Here is a 16,769-nt window from a genome sequence, read left to right as displayed (position 1 = left end):
TTGCATATACTATTTTGTTACCTTTATTTCACGTTTAGTCTTAGTTCTTCAGTTAAATATATTTAATTCTCATCACCAGGCTTTTTGCCAAAGTTTACCTCCTAACCAATCATTTCTTGGCGGTCTGAAATTAGTCTTCTAGTAGAGTCCTGAGAAAGGGTTCATGAGAACAATATTCCTTGAATTGTTTCATGTTCACAGCTGTTAGCCTGCAGCCTTTATATCTTACGACAGCATGTCTGGGTTTAGAGTCCTTGACTCATTTTTTCTTTCCTTGAGTGTTTTGTAAGTGCTGTTTCACTATTTTTTTGGTGTTGCATATGTTGGTGTCAAAAGCCTGATGCAAACCTGATTTTCGTTATTGGTGACTTCTTTTTGTCAGGATAACCAAAGTTTTTATTTTATTTATTTTTTTTAAGTGAAAAGTTTTTTGTTTTGGTTTGGTTTTTTTTGCGGTACGTGGGCCTCTCATTGTTGTGCCCTCTCCCGTTGTGGAGCACAGGCTCCGGACGCGCAGGCTCAGCGGCCATGGCTCACGGGCCCAGCTGCTCCGTGGCATGTGGGATCTTCCCGGACCGGGGCACGAACCCGTGTCCCCTGCATCGGCAGGCGGACTCTCAACCACTGCACCACCAGGGAAGCCCATAAGTGAAAATTTTTTTTACTTAAAAGTATGTGTTAGAGTTAAGATTTTGGGGTCAAAGTTATCAAGTACAGAGTGTGCATTTTCAATATGTAGATTTCAGAAAATCTTTATTGAATTCAATGTAAATATTTTTCTCTATTTCATTGTTTTGATTTTCTTCATTGGGGATGAATACCAATGATTATAAATAGGACGTCTTTTGACTCCTATATGCCAATTATTTTTTTCAAATGTTTATCTTTTAACATCTGTTTCATTTTCTTTTGCATCCCCTAAATTTTTACTGTGTTTTCTATTATTCCGTTGTTGACCTTATGATCCAGGTTTCTTTAAAACTTTTTTTTTTAGTTCTGTCCCATTTCCATGACATATCTTCCTGGCCAGGAAGATCCTTTTTCTAAGATCCTTTATTATTTATTTATTTATTTCTTAAATGCAGTTTCTTCCTTAACAATTTTTTTCTAGTTTATTTTATAATGTTACATTATAATTTTTATCTACATTGTAGGAATACATTTTTTTCTGGGCAATTTTTATGATCTTTCCAAAAATTAAGCTCTTACTTTTTTATCTTTGTTTTTTACAGTGAAGGCATGCAAATTACTTTTCTGTTCCTTATATTTGAATGAGATAATTTTTTTTTTCCTGGACTAATAGCAGATTTTCTTGTGAGAGATACGGTGATAGGCCATGGTAACTTTCCGAGTTGAGCTACCACTGATGCTATTGCACAGGACTTTACAGTATGTCCTTTCTAGCCTAGCCTGGTTTGGGAAGGCTTCTACCACAAGCTCTGTGTTTCTCAGAACTTTCCACAGGCCTTGTTTCTAAGATAACATTCTCATTTTAAAAAGTTGTTTTTATTGCTTGCATTTTCTGAGATCTGTAACCTCTGTATTCTCCTCTAACACCTGATCCTGTCACCATACCCCTTAAAAATGATCTTTGGGGCACCTTTATCTACCAAGAGGCTAAAGTCCTTGTCTGTATTTTGCTGGAAAAGCTGAGCAGATATTTCCTGATTCCACTTAGTTCTTCATTCTTTCAATCTCCTTATATTTGTAATGTACCTGCCATGTGCTAGGAATTAAGATCCTGAGGATACAGAGCTAAACAAGATAAGGAAGACTTCTTTTATGATGTACCTTACATTTTATTGGAGGAAGAAATAGAAAATAAACAATATTAGTAGTGATAAACATTTAATACCATCTTATTTAAGCATCAGTATATCAGTACTAGCATACGTGTGGGACTATATGAGATTACCTGGGTGGATAGTATAGATGGAGAGAAGGGGTTTAAGGAGCAAGCCCTGGGGCAATACCAGTGTTTGGAAGTGAAGTAGAGAGGAGACTCCAGAGTGTAGACCGAGTGGGGAGTATCCAGTCAGGATGTTGGGAAGGAAAGCAGGAGAGCATGATATCACCTCAAGAATAAAGTACTTTAAGAAGGGAAATGTGTCCTGTGTCAAATGCTGCTGAGAAGTCAAGGAAGGGCAGGATGGAGAAAATCATTGATGACTTTGGCAAGAACATTGTTGGAGTCGCAATGGCATCAGAGCCTTGAGCGGAAAGGGTTGTGGAGAACATGTGAGGTGAAGAATTAGAGACAGTTCAACGAGTTGGAGAAATTCTTCTGTGAAGAGAAGTAGTGAAATGGGGGTGGTGGCTAGAGTGGAGTAAGGTGTTCGTATTTTTAATTTTTTAAAATATGAGGGATGCTGATTCATGCTCCTGTGTTAATGAAAGGATCTAGTAGAAAGGGAGAAATTGTTGGGGCAGGGGAGAGTGGCAGGGATAATTAGGATAAAAATCTTTGAGGATTTGATGGGGCTAAAGTTTGGAAGTTCCAGGGGTGGCCTTTGAAGGGAGCAGGACACACTATCCATTATGTTATGAGGGAAGGCAGAGAGTTGGGGCACAGCTGGCTGTAGCTAGGTAGATTTTGATAGTAGGTATTTCTCTTAAATGATTACATTTTTTCCATGGACTATGAGTACCAGTTACCAGTTAAGAGTGAGGATGGACAGGTATAAAGGGGGAGAGTATGGCTAGGAGTTTTGAAGAGAAAATGTGAAATAATTATTTTAGAGAGCGGTAGGGTGCATGTTCTAGGGAAGTATAGTAGAACCACCAGACAACTTCAAGTTCTCATTTGAGGTTGTGGTTAAATTTAAAGTGAGATCTTGACTCCATACTGCTTTGTATATAGTTATTGCTATACAGATTCAGTACAGCTTTCTGTCACCCCACAATTGTTTCTGTGTGTTAGTCTCTTATCTCCTCATTCCAGTTAAGCTCTTTAATGCCAGGAATCACACTGCTTTCTCTTCTCTCCATATTTCCTTACTCAGAAAGCCCATCTATACCCATGGCTTATACTACATGTCAGCCTCCACCTTTCTTCTGAGCTCCTAACTCATATTTATCGCCAGTTGCTAAAACTGGATGTTTTACAAGTGCATGAGAGCCAAAACTGAATTAATCTCTCTATCCTCTATGCCCCGTCCAACTCTTCTTTGTATAACCCTGTCTCAGTTCAAGATGTCATTCCATGGAGTCACCTGAGTAAAAATATTAGCATCAATTGCAACTTTCTCTTCCTCAACTTCTTCATCTAATCAGTCATCTAATCCTGTCAAATTTCCTTCTTAGTTTTTTTCTCAGATATGCCCTTTCCATTCTGTTTCTACTGCCATTGGCTTAGTTTAGCTGTTTCCCAAGTTAGATCAGTTAGCTTGCTGACCCCTGTGATGAGGCTGGTTGACCTCAGTGGTGAAGCTAGCTGCTGGGACAGAGAATTATCAAAGGTATTATTATATAAGGCATGAATGAGATTGTCATAGCTCAGACCTCAGACAGCTGGGAGGCTAATGTTTTCCCAGGCTGACAGGCCAGGGTCAGTTGCCTTAAACTTCCTCAAGCTCAGACCACACTCTGGCTGGGTCTTGGCAATGTTTCTCTGCATTGTAGAGTTAGTTAAGGAGCATTAGACAAACACAGTGCCCAGGGCAATTTTCTGTTTCTGTCAGTGTTTAAGGTCCACATGAGAGGGAGACCCTCACATTTAAACTTATTTGTCCTTAATCACTCTATGGACATCATGTATAAAACTATTTGGTTAGATCTAAAGTGTAGTTTGATCTTTGATTTTTTTTTTTTTTTTAAGTATGGCTCTTGCTCCCCCAAGCTGGGGACACATCAGCTGGGCAAATATTTGATCTAAAATGTATTCCGCTCTCTGTCTTGATATACTGGATACTCGGGCTTTGCAGTATGTGCTCCCTTCAGAGACAAGCAGACTTTGAGAGTAGCTATTCAGCTATTTTGGTATGCTGTATGCTTCTTTGTGGAGCAAATTCTTCTATTTCCTGTCCATCCTCCCCCTCCCGCTTTGTTTCTGATGTATGGAAAGAAGATTTAGGGCCAGGAGGAAGGGTCCCTCAACAGACCAGATAATCTCTAAAGGATTAAAACATGTATGTGTTCTGGCTTCTTTTATGGTTGGTTAGTGACTTAATGGTTTTAAACCACAATTGGATGAGCTACATGCATGTGTCATGAATTACAGGTGACTTTTAAAAAATACCTGGATCTGCTTCCTAATTACTTACAGATATGAGGACATTAGACCAATTGTTAAATCAAGGCCATCTATTGTGGTAGGCGTCTTTGGCCTCTAACTACTTCATAGTTAATGCTCCTGTTCTTCAAGTAACCTCATTAAATTTATAGGCTTTCATTTTCTAAGTAATATGTTTTCAAAGTTGTAACAGAAAGTTACATTGTTCAGAGTTAACCATACTATTTTGTTTTACTAAGTTCATTTATTTTAGCTGAGGTAGGCATTTGCTCCTACCTGATTGCAAGTCATGCTTTTGTGATGTAGAATTGTGTAGCCTTTATCGATCATTTACTGGTGAATTAAAATGAAACAAATTAATTTTTGAAGGAAATCTTGGCTCTGCTTCGAGTCATTCCCTTGCCTCATTTGTAATGACTGTGAGTCCAGCCTCCTGTTCAGGAGTGAATTCTCTTTAATTTAAGCTCTTCACAGAGGGATGTCAATTCTGCTGCCATCTTAAGGGATCCTTAAATTGCACTTAACTACAGCATAGAATAGCTCCCATTCTGGGATGAGATGGGTCACACAATCTTGATCTAATTGCTTCTCAAAAGTCTCAGGCAGTAAAATTCATGGAGTATTACCTGAGGGCTATGACATCTCTCCATTTGTAGACACTGGCAAAAAAAAAAAAACAGATGTATCAATAATAATTGACTGAGTCCTTACTATATTCTGCATATTTTTCTCAGTACTTTACCTGTCAGCTCACTTAATCCTCATAGCAGCACTGAAAGTAGGGTTCGATTTGTTGCCTCCATTTTATAGACGAGAAAAATCGAGTCAGAGTGTTTTAGTTACTCACCAAAGAGCTAATAAGTGGTAGAGCCAGGGTTTGAACCTAGAAATCTGGCCCCATGGTCTGGGCTCCTGGCCACCATGCTCTCAGTGTTTCACTTCACCCACAATGGAAGTGAACTGAGGACACATCCCTGAGAAATATAGAGAAAAATAGTTCCATGAAGAAGACTGATAGAAAATGATCAGAGAGGTAGGGGAAAAACTAGGGAGACACCCTGTCTCAAGGACAGAGAGAGTTTTAAGAGGGAAGGGGAGACCAAGAGCATCTGTGCCCCAGAAATGCCATGGAAAGAAAGGACTAGAAAATGCTTACTGGGCTTGACGACATCTTCAGCCTTAGCAAGAGCAGACCTCATGGGCTAGGGGGAGGTAGATAGAGCCCAGACTGTGCTGTACTGGGGAAAAGTCGAGTGGTAAGGAATTGGAGACAGCAAGCCATATTGTTAAAAACAACTTTTCCTTTAGGGAAGTTTTAAAGTAGGAGGCACATTTTCCATCCATCATAGAGTTAGAGATGAGATTCCTACCTTGAGTAGTAGGGTGTCTAATCGGCATCTCAAGCAATGTGTGATGAAGGACCAGTTTTTAAAAATTTTCTAACTTAATGTTGATCAAGACCCCAACACCAGTCGATGGACCACAATTTGGAGGGTCCCTTCCGGCTTGATGACGATTTGTGAATCATCTAGAGTTTTTGATCTTCTTGACAAGCTGATTTTAATCTTCTGTCTTTCTTCCTTTATAGCTTTTCATAGTATAACGGAGTTTTTAATCTCTTTTGGTAAGGTTTAGAACTTTATTTTCAAAATTTGCTTCTCTCTTTAGCCCTTACTCTGCTTTTATATGAAAAATGTTAATTTTCAAACTTATATTTATCCTCCTGTGTGACCTTCTTTTCTAACTTATATTTTACTTTTTTCTACTGCTGTACAGGGATGTGAGATTTGTGTGTAGTGGGGGAGGTGGAGGTGGTAGTGGAACATTTCACCTCAGCAGAGAGTATTTTGTCTCTGACACTATCTAAAACTGCTGACACATGGTGATAACAAAAAGCAGACCAACTATTGGTTGGTTTTATTATTGTCTTTTACATTCTCTACAGATGCTGGCACCTCCTTATCATCTGTATCTGGGATGAAATGCTTCCACTATCTCCTCAGTGTGCCACTGGCCTTAGTTTTATATTAAAAGTGTTTCAAGTTGCTGTATAGCTGCCAATTAAAATATATTCAGATTATCATTATCTTCACACTTTTATAGGCTATTGACTACTTCTCAAAGGCTTTAAAGTTTGATCCAGAAAATGAATGTGCTACCATGAATCGGGCTATTGCAAATACAGTATTAAAGAGATATGAAGAAGCAAAAGAAGACTTTGCACGTGTAGTTGAAAGCTGTCCATTTTGGGCTGCAGTATATTTTAACAGAGCATACTTCTACTGTTGTTTAAAGCAATATGAACTAGCTGAAGAAGACCTAAGTAAAGGTATATTTTTTTGTAATTTTTTGATTAATATTATAATGGTTGATTTGTTGGTTTTTGATGACAAAAGAAGAAAATCATCAAGTCTATTTGCCTAGATAAACTAACATTAGAATTAATGGTTTTATATATCATATCTTTAATGTAATCAGTATGGATTCCTTTATGTAATAACTTACAGCATTGGTAAGCTAAGACATAGAAAATTATTAGGGAAACCATACATAAACATTGCCAGCCTTTCAAAAAAGACATTGTACTGTGTTTTCCCAAGTTAATTTTCTTAGAAAGATTCAGTGTTTTAAATTTAACTAAATAATGAGGTACATATGAGGAAAAATGTTTTCAAATAGATAATACTAAAGTTCTTATATTATAAAATTTTTATTTAAAAAAGTGAAGCTTTTTGAATGCTAGCATAAAACATATCTTGAAATTTTTTTCTTTTACAGCTCTGTCTTTGAAACCTAATGATGCTCTAGTATATAATCTTAGAGCAGAAGTTCGTGGTAAAATAGGTCTGATTGATGAAGCTGTGGCTGACTATAACCAAGCACTTTATCTTCAGGAACATGCCTCAGTGGTATGACTACATAGACCATGGCTTCTGTAGTAGTCTACACAGCTGTTCTTCCATAAATTGAAAAGTATTTGTTGCTTTAAAAAAAGTTTGCACTGTCTTCATTGTTTTGTGCTTTATGTTTAGTCTTTTATATAATTCTTTAATGCATTTTAGCAACACCTTTTTGTTATATATTAATTATAAAACTTTCAGATCATTTTCTGCAGATTTGGAACAACTCAATAATTCAATTTCTTCACAAGGTGTAGAATTTAAATGAGAATGTTTCTCAAGGGACATATTAACACAAAATATTTTCTTTAAAGTAAAATAATTCCTTTTAAAATAATACTGTGTGATTTTAGAAAATGTCTCATTGACATTTTCATCAATACCTAAATGTAATCAACAGTATCCAGATCAAAAAAAAAAGAGAGCTGATGACTATAAAGAAATTGAAGTCAAGCACATATCCTCTCTCCTCCTTTGAACAATATCTACACAGGTCTGTATTCTTCCCGCTACTCATGTTTTTCCAGCATTCCTCTTTTTCATTCTTCCCGCTACTCATGTTTTTCCAACGTTCCTCTTTTTCATGTTGCCTCCCTTCCAGAACAGCACCTATAAAGATTTGGAGCGTCCTCTTTCCTTGACATGCCTCTGCCTCTTTAATGCATATGTCATAAAAGTATATAAAAAATCTGCATACACTTATAATTAGTGCATCATAGAACTTGACAAGTAGAAATATATTAAAACAGCTAAAATTTCTTTTTTTTTAACATCTTTATTGGAGTATAATTGCTTTACAATGGTGTGTTAGTTTCTGCTTTATAACAAAGTGAATCAGCTATACATATACATATATCCCCATATCTCCTCCCTCTTGCGTCTCCCTCCCACCCTCCCTATCCCACCCCTCTAGGTGGTCACAAAGCACTGAGCTGATCTCCCTGTGCTATGCCGCTGCTTCCCACTAGCTATCTATTTTACATTTGGTAGTGTATATATGTCCATGCCACTCTCTCACTTCGTCCCAGCTTACCCTTCCCCCTCCCCATGTCCTCAAGTCCATTTTCTACGTCTGAGTCTTTATTCCTGTCCTGCCCCTAGGTTCTTCAGAACCACTTTTTTTTTTTTTTTAGATTCCATATATATGTGTTAGCATACGGTATTTGTTTTTCTCTTTCTGACTTACTTCACTCTGTATGACAGACTCTAGGTCCATCCACCTCACTACAAATAACTCAGTTTCCTTTCTTTTTATGGCTGAGTAATATTCCATTGTATATATGTGCCACATCTTCTTTATCCATTCATCTGTCGATGGACACTTAGGTTGCTTCCATGTCCTGGCCATTGTAAATAGAGCTGCAATGAACATTGTGGTACTTGACTCTTTTTGAACTATGGTTTTCTCAGGGTATATGCCCAGTAGTGGGATTGCTGGGTCGTATGGTAAAAATTCTTAATAGGATATCTCTTTGGTGAACCAGAGAACCCCTTCCCTTTATCTCACTGATAATAACAAGGTTTCCTGACTTGTAAACTCATTTAGATTTGCTTCACTCAGTTTATTTTCCTTCTTCGTTTCATTCTTCCAGTACATCTCCAGCTCCTCAGAGACCTGTGTTCACTGAGATGAGGCATTGTGGAAAAAAATACCCCTATCTACTCAGTTTCCTTTGTTTTCAGTTTGATGTACCAGATTTTCACAATACAAAGCTGATTTTTATTCGTAAGCCACTGTGGGGATTCGTCACAGTCTTTCAGGATAGTTTTCTTAGCATGATATGTGGGTCCATGTGAGGACTGTGTCGTGCCTAGTAAGTTATTTCAGTTGGTGATTCAGACACCTTTAATACGCCTCTTCAGATCCTCTCATTCTCACTCGTCTCCAGAACCTTTAGTCTCAGCCCGGCCACAGATGAGATTCAGGCCAACCTCATGCACCCACAGACAGACCCTCATCTTGTGCTCCAGCCACACATCTCTCACCTACAGCGCTGGGCATCTCTTTTAAAGCTGAGGTGTCACCTGCTGCGGTAGTGCCCAGCCACATGCCTGGCAGATGTGTAGGGGACCCAAGTCCCTGTCAAATGAACTTTTGATGATGAGAGAAAGGAACTAGTAGATAGGCTCTTATCTATCTCTTGGTGGAGTGTCCTGAGACACTTGGTTTATACAGCCTCCCGGAGGATGGTCCTTGGAGATTAAGCAATCAGTTCACACATACTAGCGGCCAGCTTTGAGATGTATCTTGTACTGGGGCTTTTTGGCTTTTGGCTTTTGGCTTCCCTGCTTTGCTTCCTTTTGTTACTGCTCCTGCTTTTTTGGGTTTGCACTTCTTGATAAAGTCATTGCCCAGAAACATTTTCCTCTGGCTCTGCTTTCTGGGACAACCCATGCTAAGACAATTAGTAATTTAATATTTTTTTCCTGATTACATACAAATACTTATAACAAGAGGCAGGAATGATACAAACCAAGGGCCATGATAGCGTAATGGAGCAAATCATATCTAACATGCCAAAATGCTACATGGTGACCCCGGGTCCACATCCCCTGGGTACCCACAGTTTCTGTCTGTACTGACCCCCAACCTCTTGCAAGAACCTACAACTTTCCACCTGAGGCCCTTCTCTTGGTCCACACATAGGCTAAGCCAGACCAGGCAAGGTATAGTGTTCTCTGCCTCACGTTCGTTGTCTCTACTTCTTTACCCATGTCTTGTAAGGTAGCAGGTATCATTAGATGAGGAAACTGAGGCTCAGAAGGGTCCAGTTATATGATCAGTGTCACACAGCTTTTAAATGGTGGAACTGAAAGTCAACCTCTATTCTAGTTTAAAAGCCTCTGCTCCTTTTCACCTAAAGAGAAATAAAACAAGATGAACTCATAGTCTATTAAATAACCTTTATCGTGATGACATCAAAGCTCTCTGTCTGCCTAATGATTATTAGTGCAAAAAAGGGATTTCCAGTCTTTAACACTTCTTTTGTACTGGCATATATGTGTATTTATTTATGTCTATGTCTACGTATCTATGTATCTAGCCTAGCCTTAGATAAATGCGTGATGGTAGTAAGATTATCTTGAGCTTTTAATTTGAAATACAGTCAATGGGCAGCATTTTACATTTTATCTTTAATAATACAGACCAGATAGGAATGACAGTAGAAAGGTCAGTATGTTGGCAGCAAGAAAGGGAAGAAAAAGAAAATTTCACTTGCTAAAAATCTACTAAGTACCAGAAACTCACCTGTGGCTTAAGGACATTTTCATTTCACCATTGTACTTGAGACAGTCTTATAATTCTCATTTCACAGAAGAAAAATATCAGGTACAGAAAGGTTAAATAATTGGTTTAAAGCACCTCGAGTATAATGATGTTATCTAAATGTAGTTTCATTTTTATTTATTCAATATATTTCTTTAAGTTGACTTGCTAGTGTTAATTGAATTTATTTAGAGAGAAGGAATTTGTAAAAATAAATGCATAACTATTAATAAGTTTGTCCTTGTTCTACCTAAAGTAACCTTTTTATACCAGTGTTCCTCATATCACATTTTAGGAAACACTGTGCTGTATAGTGTCACTGCTAGATGGGTGTAGCTGGAAGAGAAATCACATTGAGGGAGGGAAAAACATATAATGCCTCCTCAGTGAGAAAGAAGAGAAGTTGATTTATGCCTGGACAGGCAGCTTGGAGCTAGAAGCAATATCCTTGAGCTGTGAGAGTCTCGGTCTACCTTCTTAGCGTGTTGTAACAAGATCTCACTCCTAGAGGTTCTCCAGTGGCATAAAAATGTTTTGTTTGTCAATGCCTGAGAATCACTGATTTCCAAAAATAACAGGCACTTTGACCATCTACTATGAGATCCCAATGTTCAACTTGTCTTCTCTGCACCCATCTTTACCTGGCTAATTTATTCTCAGGAAGAGATATCTTCCTCTCCCTAGGAGGGTGGCTTAGGTCTTTTCCCTCTACACTTCCACAGCACTGCTACCTACTCTTTTGGATTACCCTTCAAATCTGTATATCCTTGTTTAATGACTGTCTTCCGCACTAGACTAGAAACTTCGAGGGCAAGGATTAGGTCTATCCTGTTCACCATGGTATCACCAATGCTTGTCATAGTTCCTGGCACATAGCTGGTGCTTCATAAATATTTGATGTATTTACTTAAATAAAATGCAGGTCTGGACACTCATAATGCAGGACATTATGACCCAACACACTACAGATATGTGTTTTACTATTCATTTCTCTAATAAAGTGAGCATCCTGTGAGGTTCTAGGCACAGACTCTTCAAAGGTCAAAGCAATGACAGCACTCATCCTCAGTGCTATTCTTATTTAATATCTCCTGTGAGTAGAGAGGTTCTTAGCATCCACATAGCTTTCACAATGTCTAACTTACACACACACACACACACACACACACACACACACGGCACACTTAGAACTATAAGATGAATACCTTAGAAAATGAAATTAGGAAAAACCAAGATGTAATGAATGAGATCAGTCTGCTATAAAAATAACAAGTAGGTAGCTGTCAAGGTGATGAGGGTGAAATGTCTGAAATCATGATGTGTTAACATCTCAGACTAATCATTGTAATTTTTTATAATTGGATGATGTCATGACATAATCAAGCTGTAACCCAATCAAGTATAGTGAATAAGAGACTATAACAAATTTTTAATTGTTCCCCTTTAAAAAATGATATCTTGCAGTAATCAAGGGGCCATGGTGTATACTGTACCTAAAATTGGGGCAGGGAGTGGTCAGAGTGCAAACATTTATATGCATGTTCCTGGGCTCTATCTGCTGAACTGGTGTTCCAAAGAGTGGATAGGAACACTCTGATCTTTTGACTTCTTGTTAGTTCATCCCCATAAAATAAATGGGTCATACCATTGTCAAAGTTTTAATCCACTAAACCGTTAAGGTAATCCAGCTACTTCTGTTCTTTTGATTCTATGCTAGCCCGGAAACCTTTAGTGATAATTTGATTTTCATTATGTAGAACAATATTTATAGTATAATTCCACTTTATTGTAAAATTAAACATATAAAGAATATACCCATTATATCTTTTTTAAAAGCCTTAAATGATTTTAATACACCAAACTTTAACAGTTAGTACCTGTGGAGAATGTGATTGCTGGTGTAGGGTTTGTTGGTAAAGGGTGTGTGGGAGGTTTAAGAGAAGCTCAGTTTGATTTTTTAGTTTTGACGCTTCTGCATTTTCTGATTTTTCCATTTTTAAATCATTGAACGTGTCTTGGCTCTATAATAGGAAAAGTATAAAATAATCTCCCTCACCCTCTTAAATAGCTTATTTGAGGCAATATTTATGACCATAAAAGATGCACATTGCCTTCTTCCCTGGGTGCCTACAGTGAACTTCAAACTAGATCTGGCCTGCAGGCCCTCTTTAGAGGTCCAGCTGGTTCAGGCAGGTCCTGCCCACAAAGCATTTGAGGTCCATGTTTGCATCATCACCATCTCTTTGGAAAAACTTAGTCTTAAAAAAAATCTTTTTCTACAGTATGTATGGTAAGGTCATAGTCACTTAAATTTCCAAGGAAAATATAAAATTTGCTGTCCAAACTTGTGTGAGTGAGTTGAGGTCGTTTATCTTCTCAGCACTGCAACTTTAATTTACTTGCAAAAGGAGAAGATATTAGTTTGCAGGTACTCATGTGGTGATTTTGCTTTACTTTAGATCTCTTCTCTGAAAGTAGAAACATCTCCAAAGCCTCTGATGAGAAGAAAAAAAACCCACTGAAAACTTTGCTTCAACATGTGTATCAACTTCATGACACAAATTTTAATAGAGAAAGGGATCTTAAGAGACCAGTGGTTTATTCTGATGATACTTGTAATTTTATAACCATAAATTTTATAACTTAAAAGAAATAAATCTCTAAGTGGAAAAAGCATCATTTACATTTCAAATATAAAAATGCTCCTTAATCTTACTTCAATTGATTAATAGGTTAGACAATTCCATTTATTGTTACATATATTTTTAAAATTATTTGGCACTTTTTTAATATAAATTTTATTTATTTCTTTATTTTTGGCTGCTTTGGGACTTCATTGCAGTGCACGGGCTTTCTCTAGTTGCGGCGGGGCTACTCTTTGTTGCGGTGCGCGGGCTTCTCATTGCAGTGGCTTCACTTGTTGCGGGGTGCGGGCTCTAGGCGCGCAGGCTTCAGTAGTTGTGGTGCGCGGGCTCAGTAGCTGTGGCTCGCGGGCTCTAGAGCGCAGGCTCAGTAGTTGTGGCTCACGGACTTAGTTGCTCCTTGGCATGTGGGATCTTCCCGGACCAGGGCTCGAACCTGTGTCCCCTGCATTGGCAGGCGGATTCTTAACCACTGCACCACCAGGGAAGTCCCCTATTTGACAGTTTAAAGTATGATTTTTACTTATGTGGTTCAAAGACGTAAGGAATAGATCCCTAGTTATGTTACATGAAACATTTCTTTTTTTTCTATAATCTTCCCATAGGAGACCTATAAATCAACTTAGCTTGACTTACATTTGAAAAAAGGAAAAGTAACTAGGAGTTTAGCTTAATATTTTACGGCATTATGACTGTTACACAGTAGTAAGTGTTTTTAAAAAAATTGTTACAAATCGCAATAATCTGAATTTATCAGGCTGGGAGACCGCCATTTAGGTGTGTTTGCTTTATAAGCTAGGAACGAATCTCTCTTTTGAATTTGAAGACCAGGATAAGAATTTTAGTGTCTAAGTTAAGGTGATTTATTACACAAAAACTAGTGATGAGGTCTTCTTTCCTAAAAATGATAGAGCAATGAGTTTATTAAAGTTTTGGAGCCCTATTCAGGAAATTTACGAATTCTATAGTACCACTCTATGCCTTTGAAATGTGGGAGACATCTCAACACAATTTTTCAGGGTGTAATTTACCCTGAATAATGTATGAGCTGTGTAATAGCTCTGCAGTGTATTCTCATCTCCACCAAAAGCTGGCTTCTCTAGTATTGCATCTCCTGCTTTCAATTTCCATGCTGTGTGTTTACTATATTGGATCTTTGATGGTGAGTAGACAAGATGGGGGAAAAATATTTGAAAGTCCTTGGCAATCCAGAAAATAGCTTAATATGCTCAACTTTTCAGTATAGTTTGGTTTTGGAAATTTTTTTTTTTAACATCTTTATTGGAGTATAATTGCTTTACAACGGTATGTTAGTCTTTGCTTTATAACAAAGTGAATCAGCTATACATATACATATATCCCCATATCTCCTCCCTCTTACGTCTCACTCCCACCCTCCCTATCCCACCCCTCTAGTTGGTCACAAAGCACCGAGCGGATCTCCCTGTGCTATGTGGCTGCTTCCCACTAGCTACCTATTTTACATTTGGTAGTGTATATATGTCCATGCCACTCTCTCACTTCGTCCCAGCTTACCCTTCCCCCTCCCCATGTCCTCAAGTCCATTCTCTACATCTGCGTCTTTATTCCCGTCCTGCCCCTAGGTTCTATAGAACTTTTTTTTTTTAGATTCCATATATATGTGTTAGTGTACGTTATTTATTTTTCTCTTTCTGACTTACTTCACTCTGTATGACAGACTCTAGGTCCATCCACCTCACTACAAATAACTCAATTTCGTTTCTTTTTATGACTGAGTAATATTCCATTGTATATATGTGCCACATCTTCTTTATCCATTCATCTGTCGATGGACACTTAGGTTGCTTCCATGTCCTGGCTATTGTAAATAGAGCTGCAATGAACATTGTGGTACTTGACTCTTTTTGAACTATGGTTTTCTAAGGGTATATGCCCAGTAGTGGGATTGCTGGGTCGTATAGTAGTTCTATTTTTAGTTTTTCAAGGGACCTCCATACTGTTCTCCATAGTGGCTGTATCAGTTCACATTCCCACCAACAGTGCAAGAGGGTTCCCTTTTCTCCACACCCTCTCCAGCATTTATTGTTTGTAGATTTTTTGATGATGGCCATTCTGACTGGTGTGAGGTGATACCTCATTGTGGTTTTGATTTGCATTTCTCTAATGATTAATGATATTGAGCAATCTGTATATCTTCTTTGGAGAAATGTCTATTTAGGTCTTCTGCCCATTTTTGTTGGGTTGTTTTTTTTTTGATATTGAGCTGCTTGTAAAGTTTGGAGATTGTCAGTTGCTTCATTTGGTTCAGTGGGTTGTGTAGGCTTCCTGGTGGAGGGGACTAGTGCCTGTGTTCTGGTGATGAGGCTGGATCTTGTCTTTCTTGTGGGCAGGACCGCGTCCGGTGGTGTGTTCTGGGGTGTCTGTGACCTTATTATGGTTTTAGGCAGCCTCTCTGCTAATGGGTGCAGTTCTGTTCCTGTCTTGCTAGTTGTTTGGCATATGGTGTCCAGCACTGTAGCTTGCTGGTCGTTGAGGGGAGCTGGGTCTTAGCATTGAGATGGAGAGCTCTGGGAGAGCTTTCGCAGTTTGATATTACGTGGAACCAGGAGGTCTCTGGTGGACCAATGTACTGAACTCGGCTCTCCTACCTCAGAGGCTCAGGCCTGACACCCGGCCAGAGCAGCAAGACCCTGTCAGCCACACGGCCAGTCTTAGTGAGATAAGAGGTATGTGGTCTGCAACAACTCCATGAATCTGGGGTTATATCTCAGTAAACTGGATGCTTGCTGGATCTTTTAAGAAAGTGTCCCTGGAAAAGTTGTGAGAGGTAATCACAGAAGGCACTCAAAAGCACCATTCACGGTGTGCTGTTTCTTACAACGGATATAACTCAGGGAACAACCACATGGGAGAGACGCACAAGGCAAGGCACACAGGGAAAGGGCCGGAAGCTTCCATCTCGCTCTGAGGGCATCACTCTTGCAGCATCTGCCTATGTTCACTCTCCTGGAAGTTCGAAATGTGGTTTTTGAATAGAACTTCCCTCTTGGGTTTCTGAACCTGGGATGTCTTAACCACTAGGGAAATAAGTGGGTAGCCAATGCATATTAATTTTACTGGAGGAGTGTCAGAGGGAGAGAGGAAGGAGAAATTTAAGTAATTTAACTGGAAAGCAATTTAGACATGAAAAGATACAGCAATGTCATGGAATAGAACTTTAAAAATTCACACGAATCTTAACAGTAAAACATAAGACTTTGGAGACATTTCTCCCTTTTGGATGCTTTGGGATGTGCCACAGACCAGTAGGGGTCAGCATTCACTCTCCTCCGTTGCTGGGACCTGAGACACAGAAGCAGCCTCCAGAGCACAGCAACACAGCAACGTTACTCCTGAGGCTCCCTCCACAGTGGCTGCCCACGAACCCATTTTATAGATGGGGAAACTTGGGTCCAGAAAGATTAGGTGGCTCACAGAGGTCCCACAGTTCAGGGAGGAGCCATAATACAAACCCAGGCAACCTGAGAAATTTGAGAAACGGTGTTTCTGGAATACTTTGAAATGGAAATACCTATGAAAGCCAGATAAAAAAGGCTGAAGCTCCTCTTTTTTGAGTTTTGTTTGTTTGTTTAATGCATGTTTGACTAACCTGATGAAGAGTAATCCATTTCTCAAAGTACTTTCAATGATACATGTGTTTTTATTTAATATTTTAAGTTCCATCTTCGTATCTACTTGGATCCATT

The 16,769-nt window shown here is 38.7% G+C and overlaps 1 protein-coding gene across 1 annotated transcript in view; it reads left to right on the top strand.

Moving 5' to 3' along the window:
- Positions 1 to 8,006, top strand: part of TTC6 (tetratricopeptide repeat domain 6) — a 196,750-nt gene extending 188,744 nt beyond the window's left edge. Inside the window, exons 30-31 of the mRNA XM_067737263.1 lie at positions 6,335 to 6,560; positions 7,010 to 8,006. Coding sequence (XP_067593364.1) covers positions 6,335 to 6,560; positions 7,010 to 7,146 — 363 coding nt within the window. The 3' untranslated portion in view covers positions 7,147 to 8,006. The remainder of the gene's footprint in view (positions 1 to 6,334; positions 6,561 to 7,009) is intronic.
- The last annotated feature ends 8,763 nt before the right edge of the window (positions 8,007 to 16,769 follow it).

This window comes from Pseudorca crassidens, chromosome 1 (genome assembly GCF_039906515.1).
Source record: "Pseudorca crassidens isolate mPseCra1 chromosome 1, mPseCra1.hap1, whole genome shotgun sequence".
Taxonomy (NCBI): domain Eukaryota; kingdom Metazoa; phylum Chordata; class Mammalia; order Artiodactyla; family Delphinidae; genus Pseudorca; species Pseudorca crassidens.
The sequence above is the reverse complement of the archived record's forward strand: the minus strand, read 5'-3'. Positions and strand labels throughout refer to the sequence as shown.